Raw genomic sequence first — 27,392 nt, 5'->3', positions numbered from 1 at the left:
TTCCATTCCTACGTGCTGAAGACATCATACGAGTGGAATCACCTCCCTGCCTCCATCGCCAGCAACCCTGAGCATGCATCATTCAAGACTGCCATTTTGAACATGTGACACCACTGCTCTCTGTAACGCCACAATGACATTGAATGTGTTTAAATAAATTAATAAATATGCATTAAGAGTGCTTGGTTATTTGTCGGTAAGTCTTTGCTTTCTGTTTGCTGTCGTCTTGAGTTAGTGAGAATAATATTTGAAGCTGGTTATCCAACTACTTTTGTTAAGTAATGCGAATTCTCAACTACCATTCTACGGCATATCATATTTTAAAAGTTGTAGGCGTATTCAGAAGAACCCAGCTAAATCTTTTTTTCAATAATGTGATCCTTTACATAGTTCTCCTTCTTTGGCTCGGCCGATTAGCGTGACAATGCGGCTTACTAGGATTACAGACACACTTGTGATATTATGCACCGGTGCAGAACGATTCAATGCGAGTTTTGCGTAGAGAACGACACCAATGCGAAGCTATCAGTCACAGAGCCAATTTTTTAAGGAAGAACTTTCGGTGACGAGCCAAACGATGTAACAAAGAAAGAACTTATTAGTATAATAATCAGTTGGCTTTACCGAAAAAACGCGCGGACATTACATGCAATATATTAATCAATCTGCTCACTCATAAGGATCTCTCCGCCGAACTTTACTTCATAGACGTGAATACGGCGCAGTAACCAGGTCAAGGCGTTATTCAATAACCTTACCCAGAGTTTGGTAGCTTTTACAGTGTTATAATCTTGTATAACGACCTTGATGATGTCATCTGAATCAATGAGACCAGATTTGACCTATTTCTAAAACGAAGTGATGAGTGCATTTAAAGCACTAAATAGTGCTAGTTCACGAGATATTCACGTCCAAAACAGGTTTCACATAATTCTTTCATGCTCAACGCATGTATAATATGCAGTGCTAAACCAGTCCTTTGGCACCAAAGTTTAAAGTTCTAGTATTTCTGTAATTTTCTTAAAGGTGATGAATGATTCAGGGCAGTACAGCCCATAAATGTACTACTAATTTTCTGGACATGTTAGATGAAAACTATATCATCGCTTGAGTCATTTGAGAAAAGGCATCATAGTTTGGGGACAAATGCTCTTGAAATCTGACTGCAACGCCTTTCGACAATATCTGCACTTTTAGAATGATAGAATAAATTTTCATGAGATGAACGAACCAAATAATAATAGGTATACTCGTGGATTTCACCAAGCTTTAGATCTGCTTGATCATGAGGCTTTAGTTAACTTGTCTGCTGTGGTTTTAGGTCACGCAGCAGTATATTGAAATCAAATTTCAGCTATCGGAGGCATGCAGGAAACATTACGGTGTCCTATAGAATATAGAGTTAAATGCGGCCACTGTGCTCAGGCAGGCGTGCTAGGTCCTTTTTCGTAACACTTATGATTATGATATAGCACACAGTTCACCTGCGAAATTCATAGTCTACGCAGGCGACATGACCATGTTATTCTCCGCTAATAATTTACATGTCATTGCAGGCACTGCAAATCACGCCTTTCAAAAAGTATGCAAAGTAAAAAAGAATGTTTTCCTGTAAATATTAATGTTGTAAAATCATAAACAAGTATGTTTAGGGCAAAAATAAAGTAACTGAACTAATGAATGAGATATACTTCTATTACTTTGCGTTTAAGATTCTTCCTACAAATAATAGCTTACGTGGCATTTTAACAAAGCTATCCTGGTACCTCATGGCGGCACGTAATCATGAAACTAGAATTTTCTGCATCCTTTTCTGCGATCAACACCTCCTTCCCTTCAGCACACTGGTGTTACTGTATAAAGCGGTCTTCCTTTCACGCCTTAACTATTGCCATATAGGGGGCGGTAGCCGGACAGGTCAGCGAAAAAAAATATGATTGCTACAAAAGTCCATAGCCTCCCACCAACCTAAAAAGCTGTTTCCAACAAAGTGTTTCCCGTAGTAAAAATGTATGACTACCGTTTATCTATTGCCTTCAAACACGCAACAAGCCAAAACATATAATTTCCTAGACAACTTTCCAATCTATGCAAACATGTAGAGGACAATGTTGTTGACAGTTGCTTGAAAATAATGTGACATCTTTTCAACAATGGGTGTGTCGATAACACCGTTCTTGAAACTACTACCTATAAATTAGTATCAATATTTTATTTCCGAATATGTTTAGAAATATTACCTACATGTCTAGGATTGCGCTCTTACGCAAGTGTTACACCGACATACGTTGGTACTCTGTCTGCATGATATTCTGTTGTTGCTCATATGCATTTTGATCTCGCCTTGAATAGTTTTTTCGTCCGCGAAACACTTCAAGGACTTACATCTTTAATTACTTTTTTAAGTAATATAATCTGTTTATGTTGCGTTGAACATTGTATTGTTAAGCTCTACGGAAGTGTTCGTGATGGGAGTGACTCATTCGGCTGCGGAACTGCCAAAGATATATAGGCGGCCACTGCTTTGACAAACTACCGAAAGATAGCTCTCACCGGTGCCTTCTCGGCTACTATGTACATAGTTTTCTCGCAACATAGATTGATTTGAATTGATTTTACATTTCGTGTCATTCCAGCCCTCCGTGCAAAGACGACGAGAAACAGGCGAAAGCTGCGCGACGAACGAGTTTCGAATAGAAAAATGCAAATATTCAAGACGAGGATAGCCGGAAACATTCGCTTGTGGGATATCTCTAAATTTCGCACTCTTGGTTTGCCATGTTTGACCGTTGTACGGCCAGCGTTATTGTAGTGCAACAGGTATTTCTTTTTAATTTTTGAACTTATTCCCGTTGCTCTTGAAATCATGTACTGCGGCGGCGAGTGTTGATTTGAACTTGCTATGGCTTCATAAGTTGGAGGTGTTTAAGCCCTTGAACTAGAATTTAAGAAATAACGAGGGCTAACAAAAATGAGGCACAGTACCTTGCCAAACACGTTGGAAATATATACAAGCGCAGCATATGATTTATGGGAGAACCTTCTTGTTAAATTTAAGCTCGTGGGATTCAATGAACGTCTAAAGCTTGTAATACGATTCTTTTTTTTTTCAGTCTTCTGCGAAGTACATATCTAGCTGCAGCAGCGAGTTGAATCCAAGTCCTCGTTGTCACAGCAGAACTTTGTGGAAACTGTTCCACGGTGGCGGGAGAGCATTGACATCAGCAAGCAAAATAAATGAAAAACAGCACTTTCCCTTTTCCCGCTTCCCTTTAACTGCTTTCCAGTGTCGTTAAAACAGCATCCATGAAGCTTCAAACTTCTCACTATATGTTTGTACTCGCCGATCAGCTGCCAGAGAAAGCCATATACAAACAACCTTGAAAGCTACTTAAGGGAAAATCAAACATCCACCCATTCGTAGCAATTGTTAGGAAAGTGAATGCACATTTCGTGATTTCTATGTCAAAGCCGGTGTAACTTCCACAAGAAGGGTTTCCTTTGCAGCAATTGCTACGAATGGACGGATGTCTGTTTTTCCCTTAAGTAATTACTTCTCTCCACCTCGCGCGTTCCTGCAGAATTATTACGTCAAACCTTAAAAACCTGCAAAATCATATGATCCTGATGACAACCATCATTTGCAAAGCATATCCCCGCCTCACGCTCTCTACGTCTAATAACTATCCCGTGACCGCGCATAGAAATGGCCAACAGGATGGAGCGGCGCGTCCATATAGGTCATGTGACTATGATTGCGCCTCCGAAGTACTGATATACGGCACGAAAACAGCTGAAAGGGAAAATAAAACAAAGCAAGTCCTGAAAGGATCTCATAAACCCGTAAGCAAAGCGTGGCCCCAGCTGTCACCACTACCCACACGTTTCGCCGGAAGATCACGCAAAGAGAGCAGCGATTCATACACTTATACAGCCCCAGAAAATAACATATATATATATATATATATATATATATATATATATATATATATATATATATATATATATATATATATATATATATATATATATATATATATATATATATATATTCATGAAAGGAAAGCAGCGAGTGCAGCGTTTTCAAGTCAGGAAAAGCAAGCAAGTCTGATAGCGAATACTGCTGTGGCACAAAAAACGCCCCAAATGGTGTAAGCTGCCTTTATAATGTAGGAGCACCTAATAAGACCAAACATTATGTATAAATTTAGAGATTACTAGAAATAGTCGCACATAGGAATGTTTTGCAATAATATCACACACACTGGTGTAACAGACATAATTTTTTCCCTGTTAATTCCCTATAAGTTTACTATAGTGTATATATATAGCATTGTGATATCAATTTTCTTGTTCAGTAACAGAGTCATAAACTTTATATTTTATGTCACGTTAATTTTTTCACACTATCAAATGTTTTCTAAAAAATGTTCATGGCCAAAATTTTTAAAAAAATTCTTCGGTAAACTGACATTTTCTTTCGAGTGCAACTACCCTGCTTAAATTGATGCCGGAATACTGAGAAAACAACTTCCTAGTCCCAGGAATTGAGAAAGGAGGTCTTCTGGTAAAGCTGCGTTTAATTGCGAACGCATCTCGTTATTTCTGTCCATCACTTCTCTAGAACGTACCGTCTCACTAAATGCGCCAGCAATACAGACAACTTGGTTGCACAACTCTGCCAAACAATGAACTTACCCAGAAACCTTCCATAGGCTATGTCTATTAGATGGATGGATGGATGGATGGATGGATGGATGGATGGATGCTAAGCACGTCCCCTTAGAAACGGGCCGGTCGGTTCCACCAAAAAGTTATTTGTCCATGTTATGTCTAATCTTTTACTTACTTTATTTTTTACAAACGAAAAAAATGTTAGCACCTACAAAGCTCTTCAGAGCACGTTTTCTTTTTACTTTGAACGTAGAAAAAGAAACTGTACTACAGCTGAACTACAAGAACGACACCATAATTTATGCACTGCTGGGAAACAGCCATTGACCGAGTTAGCTTTAAACCTTGCCCATTTCGTGATTTCTGTGTCAAAGCCGATGTAACATCCGCAAGAAACTTTAAAAGACAGCGGATAGATAAAATAATAAAGTATTTTAGATGTGAAAGTTGTGACGTCGCATAGGAAATTAACAAAGCGGAATGTTGCAACCTTTGCCCTTTTGTGTGTTTTTGTCAGGGAACCTGCCTACACCTTACAAAATGTAGCGGAATTAGTGTAGCTTGACGATTACGTCGTTGTTTTGCGGTCTAAATTCAAAAGCTACTCGTCGTTTCGTTTTCTAGCAAACAGGAAAGCCAGAGTTGATAGTGGTGCTTAAGAGAGTTGAATTTTCTGCTTTCGGAATATTTTCTTTAATCCCACCAGGAACAAGGTACCATATTTCATATGCTTACATTGTTACCTACTTCAGAAAGGGCTAGAAGCTTTACGTCAAAGCTGCAGTAGCGTTTCTGACAAGCAGGAGCGAAATTTCTCAGCCCCGGATACCTCAGCAAGACAATTATGAATTTAATTTTATACAATTAAATTCATATTTCAAACAACAACCAAGTTTTTTTGGAACTAATATTCGATCGATGGTCATACATAAATGTGACATTGTCGTCTTAATTTTCGCTCATGTGAATTGCAACTTCGGCTTCCTAGTGTGACTTCTACCTCAGCGGCTTCCCTGATTTCTACAGGTCGCATGCAATAATGATATTATACCGCAAAACAAGAAAACTTGAAAGTTTAGTGAAAGATATCTCACCTATTATGCATAGGATCGTTTGGCACTGTAAGGGAGCAAGAAAGCGAACAGGTTGTCATTGCCAGTAGTGCAAGCAAGCTGAAGCGAAGACTAAAATGCCTTCAGAGGCCTGACTCACAATGTTCGGCTGTTTCACTTGAAACACGTAACTGTAGAAGTGTTTGGAAACCGTGCATGTAGTCTCCCTGGAAACAAAAGGGTTAAAGTGGTAATCTTGCGTCAGAAATGCAATATTTATAATTGAAGTCACCCACTCAAAACGTTGTTATTATGCGGAATTTTGGATCCTTGCTTATCTTTCGAGAACCATTGTTTACGATTATTACGGTCAAATTATTTTTCAGCTACTGATGCGGCTACCAGGTTCTCAACACGGAAATTTTAATTCCGAGTATACAGTGCTTTGCACTTGCGACAATGAAATCAGGATCGTCTCCACAGTAACCATTTCCGATGCAGTACTGTCTTCACGGAACGTAAAAGTTGAGAACGAATAGAGTGAAAAGTAAATGCGGTGGTTGGATACTTCTAACAGTTTGCACTTCTTTCAATGCCGTGTAATGATATATAATAGCATAGTATTGCTTGTTTTGTAAACGTACCGGTTGTCTCAGCTATCATGCATCGCGTTTTTAAGAGACGGGCCAATATACGCTGTGATAAGCAAGTGCATATATCAATGTAGAGCAGAGTAGCAGCACATAGTTTAGTTAATGACCGCATTGAATTAATTAATTAATTGCAATCACCTAAGTATTACAGCTCTGAATGCCGTGCTGTCAAACAGATTTGCAGAAAATTGAAATGGTATGCTTTCAGCCAGGTATTTCTGCCGCTTTTTTTCCAGGTGATAAAGAGCATTGTAACGGAAAATATCACGTCGCTAACCGTCCGTCCGCATCAAAAAATTACACTGACGTTTCACTTCGTGAAGGCGGATTACGCAAAAGCGTCTTGGTGCTATTACCTTTTTCTGCATTGCGTCTAGAATATTTAAATATCCTTTGGTTGTGTGTAAGTGTGGCAGTTCTTCCAAGCTTTATTTTTATTTTGTATGTTCTATACCGTTTTTCTATTTTTATTAAGTGTAAATTATCATTACGAAAGATGGTAAGGCACTGCAACGAAAGAAAGTCTTGACTATTTCAAGCAATTTAGTAACCTACTATCCACAATATTGATTGTCCGCTTCTCCTTCTTCCTCTTGTGGAGACTCCTTGGCATGATAAGCCCGCGACTTTCGCCAGTCTTGTTCAGCTGGTGCACGGCGCATGGCGATGACTTCGGGGTCGCTAAACTTGCTCTCGACGTGCCGCCGCTGCTTCGTCCTTCTAGCTAGGCCCCCGGCCTCTGAATCACGACACGAGCCTGGCACACTCAAGCCTAGACAGAAGCCGTAGCAAATGGCAGAGCAGTGTAACCCAACGCTCCTCCGCCTACCCTCTTCCTCTGCGACACTTGGCATGATTTCTCCTTCCCTGCTTCACTCGACGCCACCTACACTTTCGTCTAGGCGGCACTGCTTTGCCGCCCACTCTGCGCGCTTCTCCGTATTTGCCCCGGAGCGCGATTCTCTTCTCCACTGTCAGGCGCCTTCCTCCTCTGGCGCTCCCTTCCCTTGCAGCGACGCACATAATCTCGCCCATTTCACGAACGGGGTATGTAGGCTCGCGCGTAACAGCAGCGCCCTCAAACACGCTCCATTGCTGTAAGCAGAAGTACCGGCGCTCGTCCCATAGCAACATCAAAGTGTCACACCTTCGTGCACAGGAAGCTACAGATCACCCACTAACTTCTGTGGAGCTCGTCTGAGCGCGCTGCTTTTCGATGGGGGCGGATGATTAGTCACGTGATCATTTTCATTTCTCGTAGACTTAGTGGCTGAATACATGCCACTTGTAATGCTATAAGTTTCTTTCAATTTTCTACAAATTCTTCATTGACAATAAGCCATTCAGAGCAGTAAATAAAAATTGCTAATTACAAATATTTATTCAATTGAATGGCATCAACGATATATCGCTGGCGGCTGCTCTACTCGGCTGTGAACGACATGGAATTGTATATCATACCGCTGAATGACCCGTCTTTCAAAAAAAGCGATTCATGATAGACGGAAGAGCCTGTATATAGACTTGAGAGGTAAGGAAAAGTGAGGAGCAGGCTCATCCGAAAGGGGCTCAACGCCTGCCTACATTTCAGAAAGGCGAAGGTAGAAACATATGAACTGAAGATAAGAAGAATGAGAGGAAAGGGGAAAATAGAGCAAGATTACAAATCTCGAACAAAGAAGCGGGACACGCGCACACAATACAGGTTACACGCAAGAGGGCTGGTCAATGCAGGTCATGTGAACACACAGAAAATGCAGATTAAGTGCAAAACGTAATCGAACAAAAACGCCTATGCAATATTGCTATTGCGATGTATATCTACAGAACAGAAAAAACACAAATTCATTATCAGAATTATTAGAAAAGCTTATGCTTTAGTGTCTTGTTTGTGGAAAACGTCATGAAACTCCGGCACAGGACTACGCTACTCCCATTAGTGATACACGGCAATGGAAATGGTTACGCCTTAAAATTATGCCATATAGTCTGTATAAAAAAAGTGGTAGTACTTCCATATTTGCTGCACAAGTTGCACATGTTTCTTCAATAACGCGGACATATTTCACATGTGATACATTTCATATCATTCTTACTCCACTGCGAAAAGCACACACTAGTACACAATAGTTCTATTTAAAAGTTCACAGAATTTAGCGCTCTCTTGAGCGTGCAACACTGAGAAAGACACAGAGAGAATAGCCTCACTCTACTGCCGACTTACCCAGCGACAACTGCAAATATGGACGGAAAGCTGCTTGATTTACCGCATGAAGCGATCTCGGTAAAATGTTTCTCCAAGAGTATCTGGAAGACGAGGAATGTAAGCATTTCCTGTAACTTGGCGACGTTCCTTTCGCGAGTGTACAAAAAAACTACTGCACATTACTGCACACCGTCAGTAACTTAACTTAATGGAGGCTTTTCACTGCTTTCTTTGGGACATTATCACTGGATTTATGCCATTTCACCGTCTCTAAAACAGAACTAACAACCAAACAAAAGCAGTGAGCAGGACGTTATTTCTTGGCTATTGTTTATAAAACAATACAGCAATCTTTGTGATATTTTTTTCTTGTTTCTAACAAGTTTATGAACAATGTGACAGCAAATTAACACCAATCGGCGCAGTGCGGTGATGAACTCTGAAGAATGCTTTTTAGTATGTGTAACACACGAAGTAAACAAATGTTCTTTGCAGTGGCGCTAATATAATCTTTATTTGCCAATCACGCTACTTCTGAAATAACACTTTTGCCTTCTATTGAGGTGTAATGATATTTAAATCAATATACTATCTATTGTCTATTAGCAATATCTATTGTCTAAATATGACCCACAGAGTAATAACAGTTCTGTACTTGCCGTTTATGAGAATATGCTCAGAATGGTGAGAGAGGAATGCAAATTCTTAATATTTGTTTCGCACATTGATCTACAGAAAACGGAATGAAAGCAGGATCATGCCTTTAAGAAATTCGCATGCTCTTAAAGCCTTAGCGAAAAATAGTCTTTACATGGAATTTCACCGATATCTCTTCACATTCATTGTGATTAGTTAGAGAAAACCAACTAGCACGCCCGGATTGATCAATATTAGAAATAGACTAGCATATATTCAACAATTTCCAGAGATTTGTATTAAAGTACAAATTATAAGTACTAACCGCACCCCTAAGATCCATCAGCTTGAAACAATTACTCTGCCACCAATTATGCATTGATTATTGTTAATAAAGGCTCGCTCCGGTCAGATATCTCTGGCGTATTTCTTTAGGGGCTGCAATCAACCGATCTACCAGATGGTGGACCAGGGGATCCGGATAACGAATACTTATGCGGTGTTAATTTTTTTCTACAGTACTGTGTATCTTCTTGATTTTTATGTTGACGGCATTTTCTTTTTCTCTTTCTCGTCCGTCTAGCTCTTCCGTAAATAGGCTCACATCATCTGATTCAGATGCCAACATTTCATTTTAACAAGCCGCAAGTAATATTCACAGGGGAAGAAAAGAGAAATATTTACCCAAACCTTACGGCATACTAATGTCGACTTTCTGAGACACGCTGAACAATTCCCCAAATCTCTTGCGGTTAATATTGTTACGGTGAATAGAGTGCAGAATGTGAAACAAACCAGATGAGGACGAAGACTCTGGCCGTTGCCTGAGCGCCATATATATCGCTTGTAAATACACATTATTCTATACTCGCCTTCGGCTATCTTCCTGCAACATTTTGGTGGAGGTGCGCAGTGCAATCACGGAACTTCGCAGCAGACGTCATCTACCTGCCACCACAAAGGCAGATCAACCAACACAACCGACAACGCCTCAGCAGTCCATGCCAACGGTCATCCACCACTCGTCCGCGAGATACGTTTGTGGCACGGACAATGTCGATGAGGAGGACTGGCTTGCAATGCACGAGCGAGGTTGCGACAAGAACAGGTGGGATCCAAGCTTGCTGTTAGCAAACCTGATATTGTATCTGAGAGGAATTGCCAAGCAATGGCATGACACACATGAAGCTGACCTACTGAACTGGGATGTATGCATAGAAAAATGCGAGACCTTTTCGCCAGACCTGTCCGTCATCACTTGGCAGCTGAAGGAAGAACTTGCCTGCCGCACTCGCACGTCAACAGACTCCTATGTCGTGTACATAAAGAATTTTCTGGCCCTCTGTCACAGGTATGATAAAAATATGACCAAGGCAGAGAAGATTGGTCACGTACAAAAAAGTATTGCAGACGATTTCAATCTCCTAAAGTGTAAGGATCGTGCCACGGCGGATGCAATTATAAAGGAGTGTCGGCGCTTTCAACAGGCGAAGGGTCGCCACGTCGCGCAAACTTTAGATAGATCGCCAAATACCGACGGGACATCCTCGTGCGAAGATACCCGCCGCGGTTCGTTCAGTCGACGGGACTGATATAACGCACATCGTTCGCCCCGAGCTTCAGGCCACAGCTTCGGCTCCAGTTCTCTCCGACTGTCGGGACAGCGTGCCCTCTATGTCGGTTACACAAGATGTCGCTCGGGAGGAAATAGCGAGTTTGAGCATTCCATCTCTCTGCTCGGCCCGCCATAGGAACGCCTAGCAGATTTCTCCGACCGCTCGCTCCCAGACGCAAAGCTTTCCTCCACTCCGTCGCTACGCCGCGGAAAGGCGCACGGCGGATGATAAACCCACATGTATTAATTGTTCCGGCATTGGACACATCGCCCGCCATTGTAGTTGCCGCTCATTGTCGCCTCCTCGGGGGACCGTCTCTGAGTCTCAACCGCGAAGTGCTAAACAGTCGCACTTTCCCTCCCTACACGCCGGCTGGGAACATCAACGTCGACAGTGCTCCACCAAGGTCCAGCCGCTCCCTTTCTCCGCAAGGTCGCCGGTCCCATTCGCCTCTGGTTCACTGCTCTTCGCCGCCATCTGCCACCCGTCGCTTCACTACGGGAAACAAAGCGGCACAGCTCCCGGAGGTGAATCTGCAACTCCGACACGGCCCATGAATACTCTATTCACCTGCCTACACGTGAAAACCTACTGGACTTTGAAGTTCATGGTGTTCCTGTTACATCTCTGTTGACAGAAGAGCGTAGCTTCCAGTTACAAGTCCCGTCTTCCGCCGTGCCGTGCACTGTGTTAGTCTCCGACGGTAGTACTTCACCTGTTGTATGTGCATAGCATGTGTGACCATTGGAAGCCATTACACCGTTGTTTTATTTATCGTCCTTGAGCACTCTCTACGTGACCTCGTTCTCGGCCTCGATTTACTTTCAAATAACTCTGGCTAAACTGACTGCTCCGCAGGTATTGTGCAGTGGGATCACCCGTTTCGTACCGACGCCACAACTTGTGCTTCAAGCCGCTTATGTTCTGCTGATTTCGCCAGGCTGTCTCCATAAGCTGCGACAAATATCCTCCTAACACCCTGTCCAACCGTTCCCGATGGCGAGTACGTCGTGTCGCCGATTACTGACTTGGTTTTCTCGTGCAATATTGCCCTACCGAGCTTCATAATCTTAAATCTTCGAAACAGCGCTTACGTGCCCAATATGCATTTTCGATTTTCGACGCGTGTGCTTGCCATAGCGCATATCGCCCCTTTGGGAGAATCCGACATTTCTTCTTAGGTCTCTGAATGCTTCCTCAGCACCAACGGACCTTTGCCCTCGACGCCTGCGGACAACGTTCGTAAGGTGATTCCCACTGATCTTCTTTCCGAGCAAACAGCTCTTCGTAACCTTCTGTCGTCTTATTGGAATATCTTTGATTTGGACGAACATCCTCTTGGCCAGGCATCTGTGATCACGCATCGCATCAACATCGACAACGCATTCATAGGCGGCCATGTCGTGTCTCCGCAACAGAAATGGACGTCATACAGAAAGCGATCGACAAGATAATTGACAAACACATCACGGAACATTCGAGTGGTCCGCGGGCATCTCCAGTTGTCTCAGTAAAGAAAGAAGGCAACTCTTGGCGCTTATGCGTTGACTACCGTCACCTCAACAAGATACTAAAAAAGGCTGAAATACTAAAGAGGACTCCTGCTAGGCCTCCTGTTGGTTTTCTTCCACCCATTCATGTCCCTACGGAGCTTTTCTTCCGTTTGGGCCTCGACCTCCTTGACACTTTTCCAATTTCCGTCAAAGGAAAGAAGTTGATTGCTGCAGCAACAGATTATGCCACGACATATGCCATCACGCGACCGACGGCATGCAGCTTCGCTTCAGATGTCGCCGACTTACACCATACTACGTCATCCTGCACCACGGTGCTCATCGCCATTTACTTGCAGATCGGGGACGCTACTTTCTATGCAACGTCGTCGATGTTCTCCTCCGCTCCTGTTCTATGAAAGACAAGGTTGCTACCGAGCACCAGCCTTAAACGAACGGCCTCACCGAATGGCCCAACCGCGCACTAACAGAAATGTTGTCCATGTATGTTTCCGAAGATCACCACGTCTGGGACGTCGCTTTATCGTACACCACTTGTGCGTATAACTCGTACCGTCGCGACACTGCCGAATTCTCACTAGTTTGCCTTTTGTATGGCCGCGACTCTACCTTGCACGCCGACACCTTGCGCCCTTACGAACTACAATCACGAGGCACTGATTACGCCCGCAGTACTATTGCATCGACTGCCCAAGCCCGAGGTGCCGACCGTCATTGCCTCAGTCTCGCAAGATTTTCGAACGATACGCTATGACCTTCGGCACCAAGAACATAATTTTTCATCTGGTTCGCTTGTCTTTTTCTGTACGTATTCACGTAGCGTCGGCTGTCGGAATAACTACCTTCCCGTTATTCTCGTGCGTACAAGACCTTACGTCAGCTGTCTGACATGACATACGAGTTCGCACCAGTAGGCCAGTCTTCAGTGCCTCCTAGCGTCACCAGCGATGTTGTTCACGTCGCCAGACTCAAGCCCTATATCCCCACATTAGGTGCGGCTCTATAACCTGCACTGGGACGGAGGGCGCTGTTACTGTAAAGAGAACAAAGGAGCTGACACAAATTACAGGAAGACGAAGATCCTTTCCGTTGCCTGAGCGCCATGTATATCCCTTGTAAACATGGATTATTCTACACTCGTGGTCCTGCTTTCTTCCTGCTACAATATTCAAGCGTTAATTCCAACTACAGCATGAGGTTTAGCAGGATTTCTTTATAATGCCGCAAAACGAGAGCGATCCATTTTATCCGTTTTGAAATATTGTGCAGTAAAATTACGCCTTCGTTTCGCAAATTATTTGACCGAATCATGATAGCCTGTACGTTCGCATGCTTTCAACAGTATGACCACACCTCTTTAGTATCAAATATCAATTGTCCTTCATTCACTTGAGCACAGCTTTCCAAGGTAACATTGCTCATGTAAGTGGAGCGTTTCCAGACTTCATGAGAGCCCTAGTCGTTGCGCCGTGTCACAAGGTGTTAGTTACTTATAAGTCATAAAAGATATGACGCTGACGTTTTATTTCAGCTTGGTTTTTCATGGCCAAGGGTTTGACACTCTTCTAGTTATGCATACGGTTACGCAAGAGATATCCGGCGCTCTTATTTTAAGGTCTTTTTTCCGTTTGTACCAGACGTTATCAGTTTTCCTTCTAAGCTTCACCAGTTTTCACATATTTCCGCTTTATTCGGGCTGCAACAAAAGTATGAGAATCTCGGTTTTCACAAAGTCATTAGCAACCTTCACGTAGGCAGTAAATGTGGAAGAGAGCCTAGAGCAGACTAATGAGATCAGCATTATTACGCATAAATTTTATGGCTTCGTTCGTTCTGAACCGCCGAGGTCACAACATATGCCAAAGGTAGTAGGGAAACAGAGGTGATACCACAGTCAATTTATATGTTACTTAGAAGAAATACCAAGTTCCCAGGCTGACGGCTGGACGCTCGCGTGCGTTGGCAAACGATTATCATTATCCGGACGATCTCCTCATTAGCCTTGCAGTACTGGCGTAACAGCACTGTTAAGTGGAAGCAATCTTCTTCGCCCATCAAATATATTGTCGATAGCGATATATTGTCCATATCATAGGTCTCGTGTAACCCTTGTAAAGGCTAACAAGTTCGTTCGCAGGACTGGGTGCAGGTGTAGGGAGGGGGGGTGTATTCCATATGTGTCCGCCTAGTGGACATGTTTATTTCGCCTGCTGCTGAAGCGTTGTTTGGCTAGGGGCACCTGTCTTCATGTGGTGCGTATCCCAGTCGGGCCAATTAGAACTTCAGCAGCAGACCGAATGGAAAGGTTCACAAGGAGGGCACTTACAAAATATCCCCACGCCCTGGGTTCGCATCAAAACTTCATTCGGTGCTTTCTGCGAGCCCTTATGTGAAACTTTTTTTTACATTGAGGCTGAGCAATAGTTAAAAAGAATGGAAGGGTAAAGGGAAAACATTTTATTCGTCAAAAATAAACAGTGTTTAATAGAGACGCTTATGGGTTATTTTAGAACATCTTGTTTCTCGTGGCTTCCCTTCCAGGTTCTTCATTTTCAGCCCTTCACGGCTTCGTCACGTGCATGCTCGTACGTTTGGACAGCTGGACGGTTAAGTGCAACAAAGCAATGAGTAGCCAAAAACTGAGCCTGGTTTGCGGTCTAGCGTGCACTGCCAAAAAGCTGGCCTGATGCGGAAAATTAGCCGCGAAATGTAAACATAAGATAAATCTGCAGTTGGATACATAAAATAACCGTAGGCCAAAGTGTGAATTTTGCGCTCTTTTGGTTCACAGCTGGTTGTTTATAACCACCATACCACAAAGCATACGGAGTGGTACTCTTTCGTGACAGAACTTCTCGTGACATTTGCACAACGGTGCTTGCGAAATGTGGAACCGAGTATAGAAAGTGGCACTACCTGCTTAGACACATTAAGGTAACTAGTTGAAAATTGAAGGACCACCGAAAAATGGTTAAATAAGTACGTTTGGGCTCCCTCACGAGAGCCTTGTTAAAAGCTAAATAATTTAGGTTCAATAGTGTAAATAATGCTCCCGTCCGGAATTCTAAACGTATCTTAATCTTAATTTTTCTGCTCGGTGGCTGACTGCCAACTACTTAGCATGCTTACTTTCTACCTGGATATGCTATGTCAAATGCTTAATTGCCTCTTTGTACACACATTCTTTTGACATAATTGGTGTCAATGTCTAAGTCTCTGCCAACTGAAGAACAAGTACCTAAAACAGTCAGCCTAAAGATAATTCACAAGTCCGATACTACAACATGCAGCTATTGGGTACTTGTGCGCCTTGACTAAACATGATGTGTGGGAAAGGTGTACAAGAAGGGTTGTTCGAAATTTGTATTCTAAGTACGGTCGCAATGATTGTCCCAAGATCGATGCAATCCAGCGAAATAAATACACATTGCAGACAAAAATTTCTAGACCTGACGTTGGTATTCATATTGTTCAACTACAGAATTGCTCTCGATACCCAACCGCGCACAACGCTTTCACAAACATGATCAACCAGTCATATCCTTTCTTTGGCCTTAACTATATACATTCGTGGTTCAAACTTATTCAAGTTTCTTTATTTCACCATGAAATATAAATAGAAAAAAATACTTTTAAATTCGTGTTTTAGCTCTTCATAACTTCAATGGCACTATGCATTTTTTTACTCGCCCATGAAGTAGTTTTTCTGCTACGCAAACAGCCATTTAAACAGAAATAGCGCCCACTAAAGGGACAAGAAACGAAGACATACTTTGAAGCTTGGTGCCAAGTTGTCTTCCAATTTGAACATCGCGCGACTCTTGTAGCTCACTATTATAAGTAACCCCACCGCCAGAACAAAAAAAAAAAGAACTCGACGATTTTACGATTTTGTTCTTGCTTTAAATGGATGTATACCATCTAGCACAAAATCGAACTGTCTTGAAAGAACAGTTATTATTTATCTTTCAAGCGTCATTATATATTTCTCTCACTTATCAATACTTCTTGAATTTCATATATTAGGTTTTGAGAAAGTCATCATCTGCTTTTTCCGCACGTTTGATTGCTATTGCCAGGAGTATTACTTCACTATATCACTTGCTTGGGCTTGCATGCCTGCAACATTCACTAAAATGCCAGTCAAGGAAAGTTTACATTGGTACTACTTTAACGAGATTTATTGGGGGTGCCCCAACCGTTCAGCAACACCATAATCAATACAAAATAGAAACCGATAAGAAATATTCGGCATGAAAATAGGTTGGTAGCTTAAGCCAGGGAAATTACTATTTCCGTAGTGTCTTTTCTAGTCCATGTTCTACGTTAGCCAAATGCTCACCCTGTTTCTTTCATGTTGAAGACATGCTATCATACCTTCATGAATATGCTGCAAACACTGAAGGTTAAATTGTCTCCTGGACCGAATGGCAAACCAAAGCTTTCTTCCGCTGTTATGCTGAGCAACTAGCAAGGTACGTTGTAAGTTTTCAAACATCCCTTACTGCTGCCACTGTTCCACAGGAGTGTAATATCGCACGTGTAGTGCCTGTCTTTAAGAGGGCGATGCACTGTTTGCAAAAAAATTATCGCCCAATTTTGTTCCTGTGTTCTTCATGTATGATGCTTGACATTATTGTCCGGTCGTTTATAAATTAGTTTTTAGATGATAATAACATCTTACAACCTGTACAGCATGGTTTCAGAAAATAATCCTTGACGGTCACACAGTTGTAAATCTTAATATATTCTTTCGTATCCCTTCTTGATGAGGCACGTCAAACAAATGTTATAAATTTTCCTGAAGCATTTCGACTTGGTTTTTTATGTAAAACTGACACATATACTTGAACTATTTAGGCTGCCAAGCAATCATGTATCTTGTATATACGCTTACATGTGTTGTCAGAGCCAGCATGTTGCCGTTCATGAAAGGGCATGTCACGTTCTTTCAGTTCTATGTGGTGTTGACCAGGGCAGCGTCCATGGCCGCTCCTTTACTTAATTATAGGTATTGAAATTGTAAACGTAATTGTATAGCCAGGTCAAATCCGTATTTCCGTGATTGGTTGTTGGCGTTTTGCCGAGGTGAAAACCGGTGACGGCCGGACAGCACTTTAAGGGACACTAAATGCAATTATTCCGTTGACGTGGACTGTTTAACTACGATTACAAAACATCGAAGCAGTTGTTTTGCGCCAAGAAAAGACCTAGTTTACGAGAAATTTGCATCTGAAGGGTCCGAATGCATTTTTCGAAATTCAAATCTCCCACCACCTGATTGGAGGGAATAGTGACGTTGCATGCGTCATCACCACCCTTTTCTGCCGTCGGTGAGTAAAAGCCCGCCCCATAGAAGGCGCTACCGAGCGAAGACGGAGTGGTGGATTCACCGCTGTAGGTGCTTTTTGGTCAAGTGGCGTAGACCGTTCGGGCATCCCGTGACATAATGTGGAAGTTGAATTCTCTGCTACTGGCAGTAGCCAGCAAAACCAGCGCAGCACTACGTGATAACGAAACTCATGAAACGCGGAATCGTGGGCGGCGCGAACTCCACCCAAAATGAAACCTTTCGACCGCCTGTGTTGTTGTCAAGGGTAATTTAACTGAGTTCTTTTTTCTGGAAATGAAATAAAACTGGACAAATAGCATTTTATTTCGTCCTATAATACAACACAACGATGTTTTTTATGAAGGGAATGGTAGAGTACTAGTGAAAGAATTTAGCTGAGGAGTGCTTTGGTCACCGGGAAAGTGCTTGAATGTCCCGGGGGGTCTCTAACCATGTCCTGCCTTTACCTCAATTTGTCGAGTATTAAGGCTCTGTTCGCCATAATATTGTAGCCTTAGAGATTCGCGAGCACTAATCTAGCAGTTCAGCTTTACCTAATATTTTCCTTTAGTGTACTTTTAATGCTGCCATTAGAAGTCTCTCTTTAAGCGAAGAATGTGGTATGATCCTCAATTATAGTATGTTCGTCATCTTTCCAATAACAAAGAGGAAGAGTACACGAATATTTTATTATTCTGTTGATGATTTACGCAAACTGAGATATCATAAATACAGAAGATGCCACGTTCTGCGAAAAAGCACATTGTGTTTTCAAACGATTCAGCTTCCGCATTTAGGAAGTATTGTTGAATTCGGCACTGGCTTAAGGCTGCAGCCTCGTATGTAAAACAACAGGTATATACAGAGGAAGACTGACAAATTTACATTTTCCAATTACAACTGCAAGGATTTCGCAAATGATTCGTAAAATCGAGGCCGATTCAATCAGTAAACAGCAAGATAGAGGAAATCTCTACAACTTCGAGTTTTATGCGAATTATTACATTAGAATCTTGACATGAATATTGGTCAAACACTTCATAATCGTTCGGGCTTTGTTGCGCCATATTATGCCACGACTAACCTGTTCATATTCACACATCTCCATAACTGTTTTCGACCCGAACCATTTAACTAAATATTACCTCGATTCTATAGAGTAAAAAAAAGTTGCAAATCTCAAAGTGTGTGTTTTCGCTCCCTTTTGTAAGTTTGTATGGCTTCAAGTTTTTTTTTACCCTTTGGAATGGCATGCTCTACTGCGGGTATATAGCTCATTACATATTTGGCAGTTTTCTTTCTCTGTTCAGTACATTGTTTTATTTCTTCCGCTTCGGAGTTTGTGCCTGCACTATCGAATGAATGAATGAACGAATAAACAAATAAATACATTTGTCCCCTTAATGCAGCATCGCAAAGCAAGTTCAACAGGACATCGTGAGGGATCTGCGTTCACCCTGTGCACATCTGCAATGCGCACATGAAACGCAAAAGGACAAACTATGCCCGTGGTATCCACTGAGTACTGCTCGAAAAATGTGCCCCCAGGTACCCGCTATATGTTTTGAAATGTCTTCGTAATTCTGGTTGAAATGGGATTAGCGATAACAAAGAAGTAATTATGGGAGCAGACACGGACAAGCGTCTTCATTCGACGAGCGGCGAGCATCTGCGAGTGGTATTAAGCCAGCTTTCACATTCACGGGCATCACAACGTCTAACAACAAATGTGATCGAAGACAGTACTGGGCATCATGTTGCTTGCCGTTTCTTCGCAGAAGTATATCACAGTGTGGTCGTACTCTTACCTCTTTGGTCATTCGACTGAAGACTTTGAAGTAGCAGTCACTAACGTCGACCCACACTGGCGTTCTGTATTTCTGAACAGGGACATAGAAAGAGAACAATGTAGAATTAGGCTATTTTAATGAAGGCGAACAATCATTGTGCAAGGACAGCAGTAGAGTGCCGCAAAGGTTGCAGCTCTGCTCGACGTTCATTTAAGCAGGAACTTTCGCTGCTTGAGAGATGGACGTGTCATTTACACTAGGAATATATTGCTGCTGTGGCCGAATTGAATTCTGTGGTTCTGCGTTCGAAAACACCAATTTTATTATGAGGCACGGTGTAGTGGTGTACTTAAGATTCATTTTGCCACCACGGAATCTTTAACGATCCCCAATGCACAGGAAGCTGGCATTCTTGCATTTCGCCCTCATTCATAAGCGGTTGGCGTGGCCGGAATTCGATCCCGCGACCTCGTGCTTAGCAGCGCAACACCATAGCCACTAAGCCAATGCGACGGGTCCAAATTGAGGGCGAGAACCGCTTATCTTTTTTTTTAAGAATAGAAATTTAGCTATTTCTGTACACGAATCAGTGTGCTTATCGCTAAGCCTGGTGCAGTTAGTGTAGAATAACACGCGTCGCAACGCCACATCCTGTCGAAAGTTGCGGAGTAGGCGCATTGAAGTAAACGTCTGCATTTCTGAGTAAAATGGTACCATAGCCATCCATCCCCTCGGCCAGGTGCGGAGCTGCCTATAACACCCATACTGTCAGGTTTCATGCCTGCTTGAGTCGACGGTAAACTTCAATGGGTAGAGCAGTCCTAGTGAAATTGTGAGAGACACTACTGTAACAAATTTACCGTTTCCTTTCTGCCACCTTTCTTTCCAAGGTTATGTCAGAGCATGGGGTTTTACGTATCATATCCAGAACTGGACTTTGGCGCAACATGTTTGCGGACACACGCAAGGTGGAGAGAAGTAATGAAGTAAGAGAAATTGGAGACATGCATCCGATCGTAGCAATTGCTACAAAGGCAACACATACGGGCTCCTCAAAAGAAAAGCGTCGCAGTTGTAGAAAATTCGTCCTGGTCCGGGGCTCGAACCCGGGACCATCGCCTTTGCGGCGCAGCCGCTCCCCAATTTAGCCGACCAGGCACGAGTAACCACTCGGTCGCCGCGAACCCGTGCGATCGCTGCATTGAGGCTTCATTCTGTTATGCCCCATTTGGCTATACAGACAGCCCACTATAAGAACATATTTCACATAGTTCACTCTGAGGGTTCTCGCCTACCCTTCACACAGAAGCCTATTCGGGAGACTCCATAGAGGAGACCGCCAGCAGTGGGCGTTCACTGTACCTATTCGGTAAAGTGATAGAGTCTGCAAATGATTCTGTGCTTTCAGTTTGCCCAAGATTATTAAATCGACCGTGAAAAACTTCCCTCATTTTAAGAGCACCTGCATAAATGTCCAGGAGGCCTGCCACGTGGTAATTTTACTGAGCGCCGTAAGCGAAACTTATGAGGAGCGCGCCACATGATCCTTCATGCTATGCAGGGGAGGCGCTTCCGAAAGATGGCGACTCCGTAACTCCTTGCCCCCAATATTAGGCCACGTTGTCTCGAAAGAAGGCTTTCTTCCAGGTCCTGTTAAACTGCGCTCCCGAGCCGAATTCCCGAAGCCCACTAACTTGAAAGCGCTACACAGCTTCATTGGCCTATGCCGCTATTTTCGACGATTCGTTCCCAATTTGGCTACTGTGATGGTACCCCTAAACCAGCTTCTCCAAGGTTACAATGAACTTTCTACTTGGTCGGATGCTTCTGAAAACGCCTTTACGACTCTTCGCCTACTTACGTCTCCGTCAATCTTGCGCCATTTTGATCCAAGCGCACGTACAGAGCTTCAGACTGACGCCAGCGGTGTCGGCCTAGGTACCGTGCTCGCACAACTTAGGACAAGTGCCGAAGACGTAGTCACTTATGCCAGTCGTGCCCTCACCAAAACCTGAGGCCAGTTACTCAGTAACAGGACAAGAGTGCCTGGCCATCGTATGGGCCCTTTAGAAATTTCGTCCATATCTCTATGGTCGACACTTTGACGTGGTGACGGATCATCACGCTCTTTGCTGCTTGTCTAAACTCAGAGACGCGTCAGGCGGTCTCACTGGGTGGGCCTTCCGAATACACGAATATGATATCCGTGTCGTCTATCGCTACGGACGCAGACACTCTGACGCCGATGCCCTTTCGCGCTTCCCAGTTACTTCGGACGCCAGTACTTCTACCTACAGTCATGATATCTCACCACTTGACATGCTGGACATGGCCTCGAAGCAGAGAAAAGACCCATGCATCGTCATAATATTCGATGTTCTGTCAAATCCTCCGCCAGCTTCGGCACCTCGAGCGTTGCTCCAACAGGTGCTGCATTTCACTATCCGCAATGGACTTTTATACTGCCGCAACTACCACAATGACGGCCGCACATGGCTCTTAGTAGTGTCCCGCCATATTCGAAAAGGTTTATGCTCCGCATTTCACTTTGACCCATAGTGTGGTCACGTCGCAGTGTCAACGACCTACACACGGCTTCACCTACGATATAATTGGCGTGGGAGGTACAACTTTCGCTCCTGCACTGCGTGGCAACGATGCAAATGTCTTCCGCATCTTTCCACCGTACCTCTCCAGCCGCTTCCTTGCCCAGCTCACCCATTTGACAGTGTAGGACTTTATTTATACGGGCTTCTTCCATCTACTGGCGCTGGCAAACGATGCATTGTCGTCGCCGTGGATCATTTGACGCGATATGCTGAAACCGCCACCGTACCTGCCGCAACAGCAAAAGACGTCGCCTCGTTCATTCTAAACAACTTTGATCTTCGCCACGCCGCACCTCGTGAACTGCTGAGCGATCGCGGTCGCGTGTTCCTCTCGGACGTCCTGCAATGACTCCTGTATTAATGCCAAATTATTCACCGCACCACTACTACTTATCATCCACAGACCAATGGCTTAACAGGACAATTCAAGAGAACTCTTGGTGACATGCTATCCATGTATGTTGCGTCTGAGCACTCTAATTGGTATATCGTACTTCCATTCGTCCCGTACGCATATAACACTGCCTCTCAAGCCACTACCGTATCCTCACCATTCTTTCTATTTTACGGCCGCCATCCCTCGAGCACTATTGATACGATTCTCCCGTACCGTCCAGACCCTGCTGAATGCACGCCTCTTGCTGCAGTCGCTCAGCAAGCCGAGAAATACAGACAACTGGCCCGTTCTTTGACGCCTGCTCAACATTGTCGCCAAAAAGAGCTCCATGACATGAACCCAACCCCTGACCCCTTCTGGAGCTGCTTTTTGGTCAAGCGGCGTAGGCCGTTCGATCAGCCCGCGACACCACATGGAAGTTGAATTCTCTGCTACTTGCAGTTTGTGCGAGTTTCGCGAGCCAGCAAAGCAAGCGCAGTACTACGTGATAACGATACTGAAACGCGAAAGCGTGGGCGGCGCTTAGTCGAGCAAAACGAAACCTTTTGACCACCCGCGTCGTTGTCAAGGGTAATTTCAATGAGTTCTTTCTAAAAATGAAATAGAACTGGATAAGTAGCACTTCGTCTTATAATACAATACAAGGATGTTTTTGTTTTCTTTTGCAAGGAGTGGTTCAGTGCTGGTGACAGAATTTAATTCAGCACTGCCTGCGTCATCGGGTAAGTGCTTGAATGTCCCGGGATGAATCTCTAATCATGTGCTCTGCAGTTGCCTTGCCAAATGCGCAAACTCTCTTTGGAGAGCACATAATTAGAGACTCACAACGGTCCCGACGTGGGACTAGCCGAGTGCGCTACGAGTTCGCGTCCTCGTCGGACCTGCACTAAAGTTTATTCACTCACTCACTCACTCACTCACTCACTCACTCACTCACTCACTCACTCACTCACTCACTCACTCACTCACTCACTCACTCACTCACTCACTCACTCACTCACTCACTCTAATCAAGTGCTGAATTTTCCTTTGTTTTTTTATTGATAACGCCCTGTTCGCGATAATATTGACGCCTTAGAGATTCTGAAGCACTAATATATCAATTTAGCTTGACGTAATATTTGTCTTTAGTATCTTTTTCAGGGAAAATGAGATAAACACCCAATCGTAGCCATTGCTACAAAGGAAAAGCCTCGCCGTAATCTGAGAGGCTTTTGTTTCGAGAAACTCGTATGGGTGCCCTTTGTAGCACCTGCTACGATTGGGTGGATGTCTCATTTTCTCTTAATTAACTAATTCTCTCCACCTTGCGGGTTTGCGCAGAAATATTATGGCGAACGTTTTCCTTTGCTTGGAATAGTTGACAAATTAGACTTCGCCCTGATATCTGCTAGCTGCCTGGTGAGCTCAGATGGTAGAGCGGCGGCCCCGGAAAGTCGGCGGTCCCGGGTCCGACTACCGGACCAGGACGAACTTTTCTTGAACTGCGAGGCTTTCCTTTCGGGGAACCCGTATGGGACTGGGTGAATGTCTTATCCTCCATTAATTAATTAAGATGGGCTTCGCGGCGACAGTAGGTGAGTGATGGCGCGAAAGTAGCGCGCACCGTCTGTATGGAAACAAAGCCCTGCATGAGCGGACGTCTGTCTGCGGTGGCTGCTGTGAACCGCGCCCAAGCGACACCCACACGCTGTCTCTTGTGATATCTCGATAACCGAGGCAGTCGTGCCAAACTACGCTCCGTTTACAACGCCCCAGCCAATATATCGCCAAATGAAAACACGTATAGAGCTGCGCTCAAATTTCGCGTTAGGGAGTATTGTAAACTCGGGTGATTTTTTTTAGTAAAAATAGTTTGCTGAATACGGGAAAAATTTTCTTAAGTACTTGTAGAGTGGCAGTTAAAACTTTAACGAGTATTTTACGCTAGCATGGGTGGGGGGAATGGAGAGTGCAAGAAGCTAAGTGCCAGCTTCAGATATTTACTGCCCGCCTGCGAGAACCAGTGATTCAGGGTTTGAGGTGAACGTTTAATTTTTAAAAATAAATAGAACTCAAATTATCAGTCTTTTTATCTGGCATGATTGACATTTATAGATATAATGACATTTTAACTGATATCCTAGTTGTATAGATACAAAGCAGCTTCACCACATGTGTGTCCGTGTCCTTGAAGGCAACATCTCGGATGGCCCTTTCGATCTCCAAGACGTGGCCAGCCTGGGCCAGGGAAGCAAGCAGTCAAGGTGTAAGCGGCAGATGAAATAAGTAGGCTTCAGCACATATTGAAAAGACATGGTCTGCACCCTTAGCTTAGACTTACTGAAATGCGTGAAAAGCAAAATTGTTTTACGTCTGTCTTGAATACTGAAGCAACCACCTCTGCCTAAAACGGCACCCGCTTCTTTCATGTCGCGGCGACAACAATGCCTAGAATACGTTCCGTCTTTGATCATCGACACCACCGAGATGCGAAAGTTCACGAGAGCTGCTGCCTAGAAGTGGTCCGATGCTTTTGATTTACTTGTTTTTCCACTTCAAGCACTGTATTGCAGGCTGAGTCAGCATTTCGTTAATTGTGAATGTCATAGATCGAATATGAATCTGGTGATTTATGACATCTGGTTCATAAACTGCAGACAACTGTTGCTGAATCTCTTCTGGCCGGTGAAGAAGTGAAGAAAACCAGAGATGAACGCTAAACCATGACCCTAAAGCTAACTTGCGGTAGCGCCGCTCTTCCGCGCTACCTGGAAGACTCAGCATTGCTTCTGTGATTTTCTGTATGGTTTTACTCAAAATATATTTGAGAGGTGCGAGAAATGCTGCGCGGTTTAAGAACTCAAGACTCACTTTCTCTGTACAATTTGGGGCCTGTGCTGTCTTCCAAACGTCATAAATATTTTGACATTTTTGTACTCAATTTTACACCAACCAGCTTCTAGAAATAGGCGATGGAGGGGGGAGGGCAAAATGAAACTGAAGAGTTCCTCAGAATTTATCTCTGAAGGAAGTGAAACGATGAAATCAGGATGCTTACACTTCCGACGTATGTTTTCCCGATGTACACGGCTGCATAGGCTGCACTGAAAAGCGAAATGAAGGTACGGACATTGATATGATTTCTCGCACAGTCACTATAACTTCAGTCATGGTGCAGGAAAAAACAATGTCTGCAACGCGGAACTTTTTTTGTGTGATATCGCGGAACAATAGTGTTTCACGACATAGATTCTGCACATTTAGCGTGAGATTTTAACTGCAGCGACAGTCCCTTCTTCAGCCTCGAAATGAAACGAACAATTCCAATACGATTGTAGTTCTTTAGGTGCGTGCGGCAGCGACATCACTATCCGCCTACTTTAATCTCCACCGCAGGACAAAAGCTTCTCACAGCGATCTTGAATTACCCCTGTGCTGCGCTTGCTTATTTCAAGTTGCGCCTTCAAGTATTCCGATTTCGTCATTCTAGCTAATTTTCAGCCGTCTTCGACTACGCTTCGCTTCCCTAATGGCACACCGGCTATCTGCCTGTCACACTGCGTTGCCTGCCCAGCACCATATTTATTCTCTTAATGTCAACTAGAACATCGGATATCCCCATTTGCTCTCTGATTCCCACCGTTGCTCTTCCTGTCTCTTACCGTTACGACTAAGATTTTGTTGTTCCATGCCTCCTTGGCGGTCCTTGACTTGTTCTTGGACGTTTTTCTTAACCTTTAAGTTTCCGCCTCATATATTACTACCGATAGAATGTAATGATTCTACGATTTCCTATTCATCAAAAGTGGTAAGGTCCCCGTCAAAATTTTATACTACCTGACGTATGACCTCCCACTCATTCCTATTATTTGCTACATTTACTTCTCGTGATTATGGTCGCCTGTCAGTAATTCACCTGGATAAATGTACTCATGCGCAGATTACAGAATTTGACTGGCTATCATGAATTCTTGTTCCGTTGTCAGGCTATTGGACCTTGCCTTTGTCTTCTGCATGATAACCTTCAACACTACTCTTGCACTTTCCCAGTTAAGGTCCTCAATAATTTCATACGATTCACCACCAGTGTTGCTGGGCAGGGCAAGGCATCTGCAAACCGAAGGTTGTTGAGATATTCGCCATTGGTCTTCACTCCTCAGCCTTCCCAGTCTAAGACCTGGACTACTACTTCTAAGCATGTAGTGAATAGCATCGTAGAGATCATGTTTCCTTGACCGAAGCCTTTCTATAGGCAATTTCCATCTTTTCTCGTGGAGAAGCATGGTAGCTGTGTATTCTTTCTAGGTATTTCCGAAGATATTCACGTATGTCTCCTGTACTCCTAATTACGCAGTGCATTCATAACTACTGGCGTCTTTACGGAATCAAATACCTTTTCATAATCTATGAGTGTCATATAGAGAGATTAATGGATTGTACTCCTCAATGACAGCGGCACAGCCTTTCTAGTTCATTCTATTTCCAAAAGAGCAGAGGCTTTCCTTGCTTCACTATCACTATGTGCTTTTTACTGCCGGGTTCACTGTCCTTTGATATGGCAATTGCTTTACTCGGTTCTTTGCATTGCTGGTTTACCCTCGCTATAGTTTGCATGAGAACGTAGATTGGCATTTGTGTTTGTAGGGTAATGACAAAATTCATAAAAACAATTACAGTGTGCCATAAATTCCATTGTTCGCAGTTGAATCTTGCTTTTGCTGAGTCATCTGCCGCAATTATTCATTCGGTCCCTTAGCGAATCGTTTTTACCTTGTGTAATACCCTGCTGAACAGTTACTATTACTTGTACTCGTTACCTAAATATTATGGATGCAAAATTTATTTCAAGTATTTCCTAATGCTACTCTTGCATCTATTTACTCAACAGATATGGCTTGATCAATGACAGCGTAACCATAAGTACTGAGATA

At 43.5% G+C, this 27,392-nt stretch overlaps 1 protein-coding gene across 2 annotated transcripts in view; it reads right to left on the bottom strand.

Moving 5' to 3' along the window:
• Nucleotides 1-27,392, bottom strand: part of LOC142564092 (uncharacterized) — a 96,721-nt gene that overhangs the window by 7,667 nt on the left and 61,662 nt on the right. Inside the window, exons 13-18 of one of the 2 annotated variants that reach the window (XM_075674936.1) lie at nucleotides 25,520-25,565; nucleotides 24,631-24,699; nucleotides 19,492-19,563; nucleotides 8,604-8,686; nucleotides 5,887-5,953; nucleotides 5,769-5,793 (exon numbers count right to left, since the gene is read on the bottom strand). In XM_075674936.1, coding sequence (XP_075531051.1) covers nucleotides 5,769-5,793; nucleotides 5,887-5,953; nucleotides 8,604-8,686; nucleotides 19,492-19,563; nucleotides 24,631-24,699; nucleotides 25,520-25,565 — 362 coding nt within the window. Of the gene's footprint in view, nucleotides 1-5,768; nucleotides 5,794-5,886; nucleotides 5,954-8,603; nucleotides 8,687-14,835; nucleotides 14,951-19,491; nucleotides 19,564-24,630; nucleotides 24,700-25,519; nucleotides 25,566-27,392 lie in introns of those variants that run through there. The other variant, XM_075674937.1, reaches the window with a different exon arrangement.

The sequence above is a fragment of the Dermacentor variabilis genome, chromosome 11 (assembly GCF_050947875.1).
Source record: "Dermacentor variabilis isolate Ectoservices chromosome 11, ASM5094787v1, whole genome shotgun sequence".
NCBI lineage: Eukaryota > Metazoa > Arthropoda > Arachnida > Ixodida > Ixodidae > Dermacentor > Dermacentor variabilis.
The sequence above is the reverse complement of the archived record's forward strand: the minus strand, read 5'-3'. Positions and strand labels throughout refer to the sequence as shown.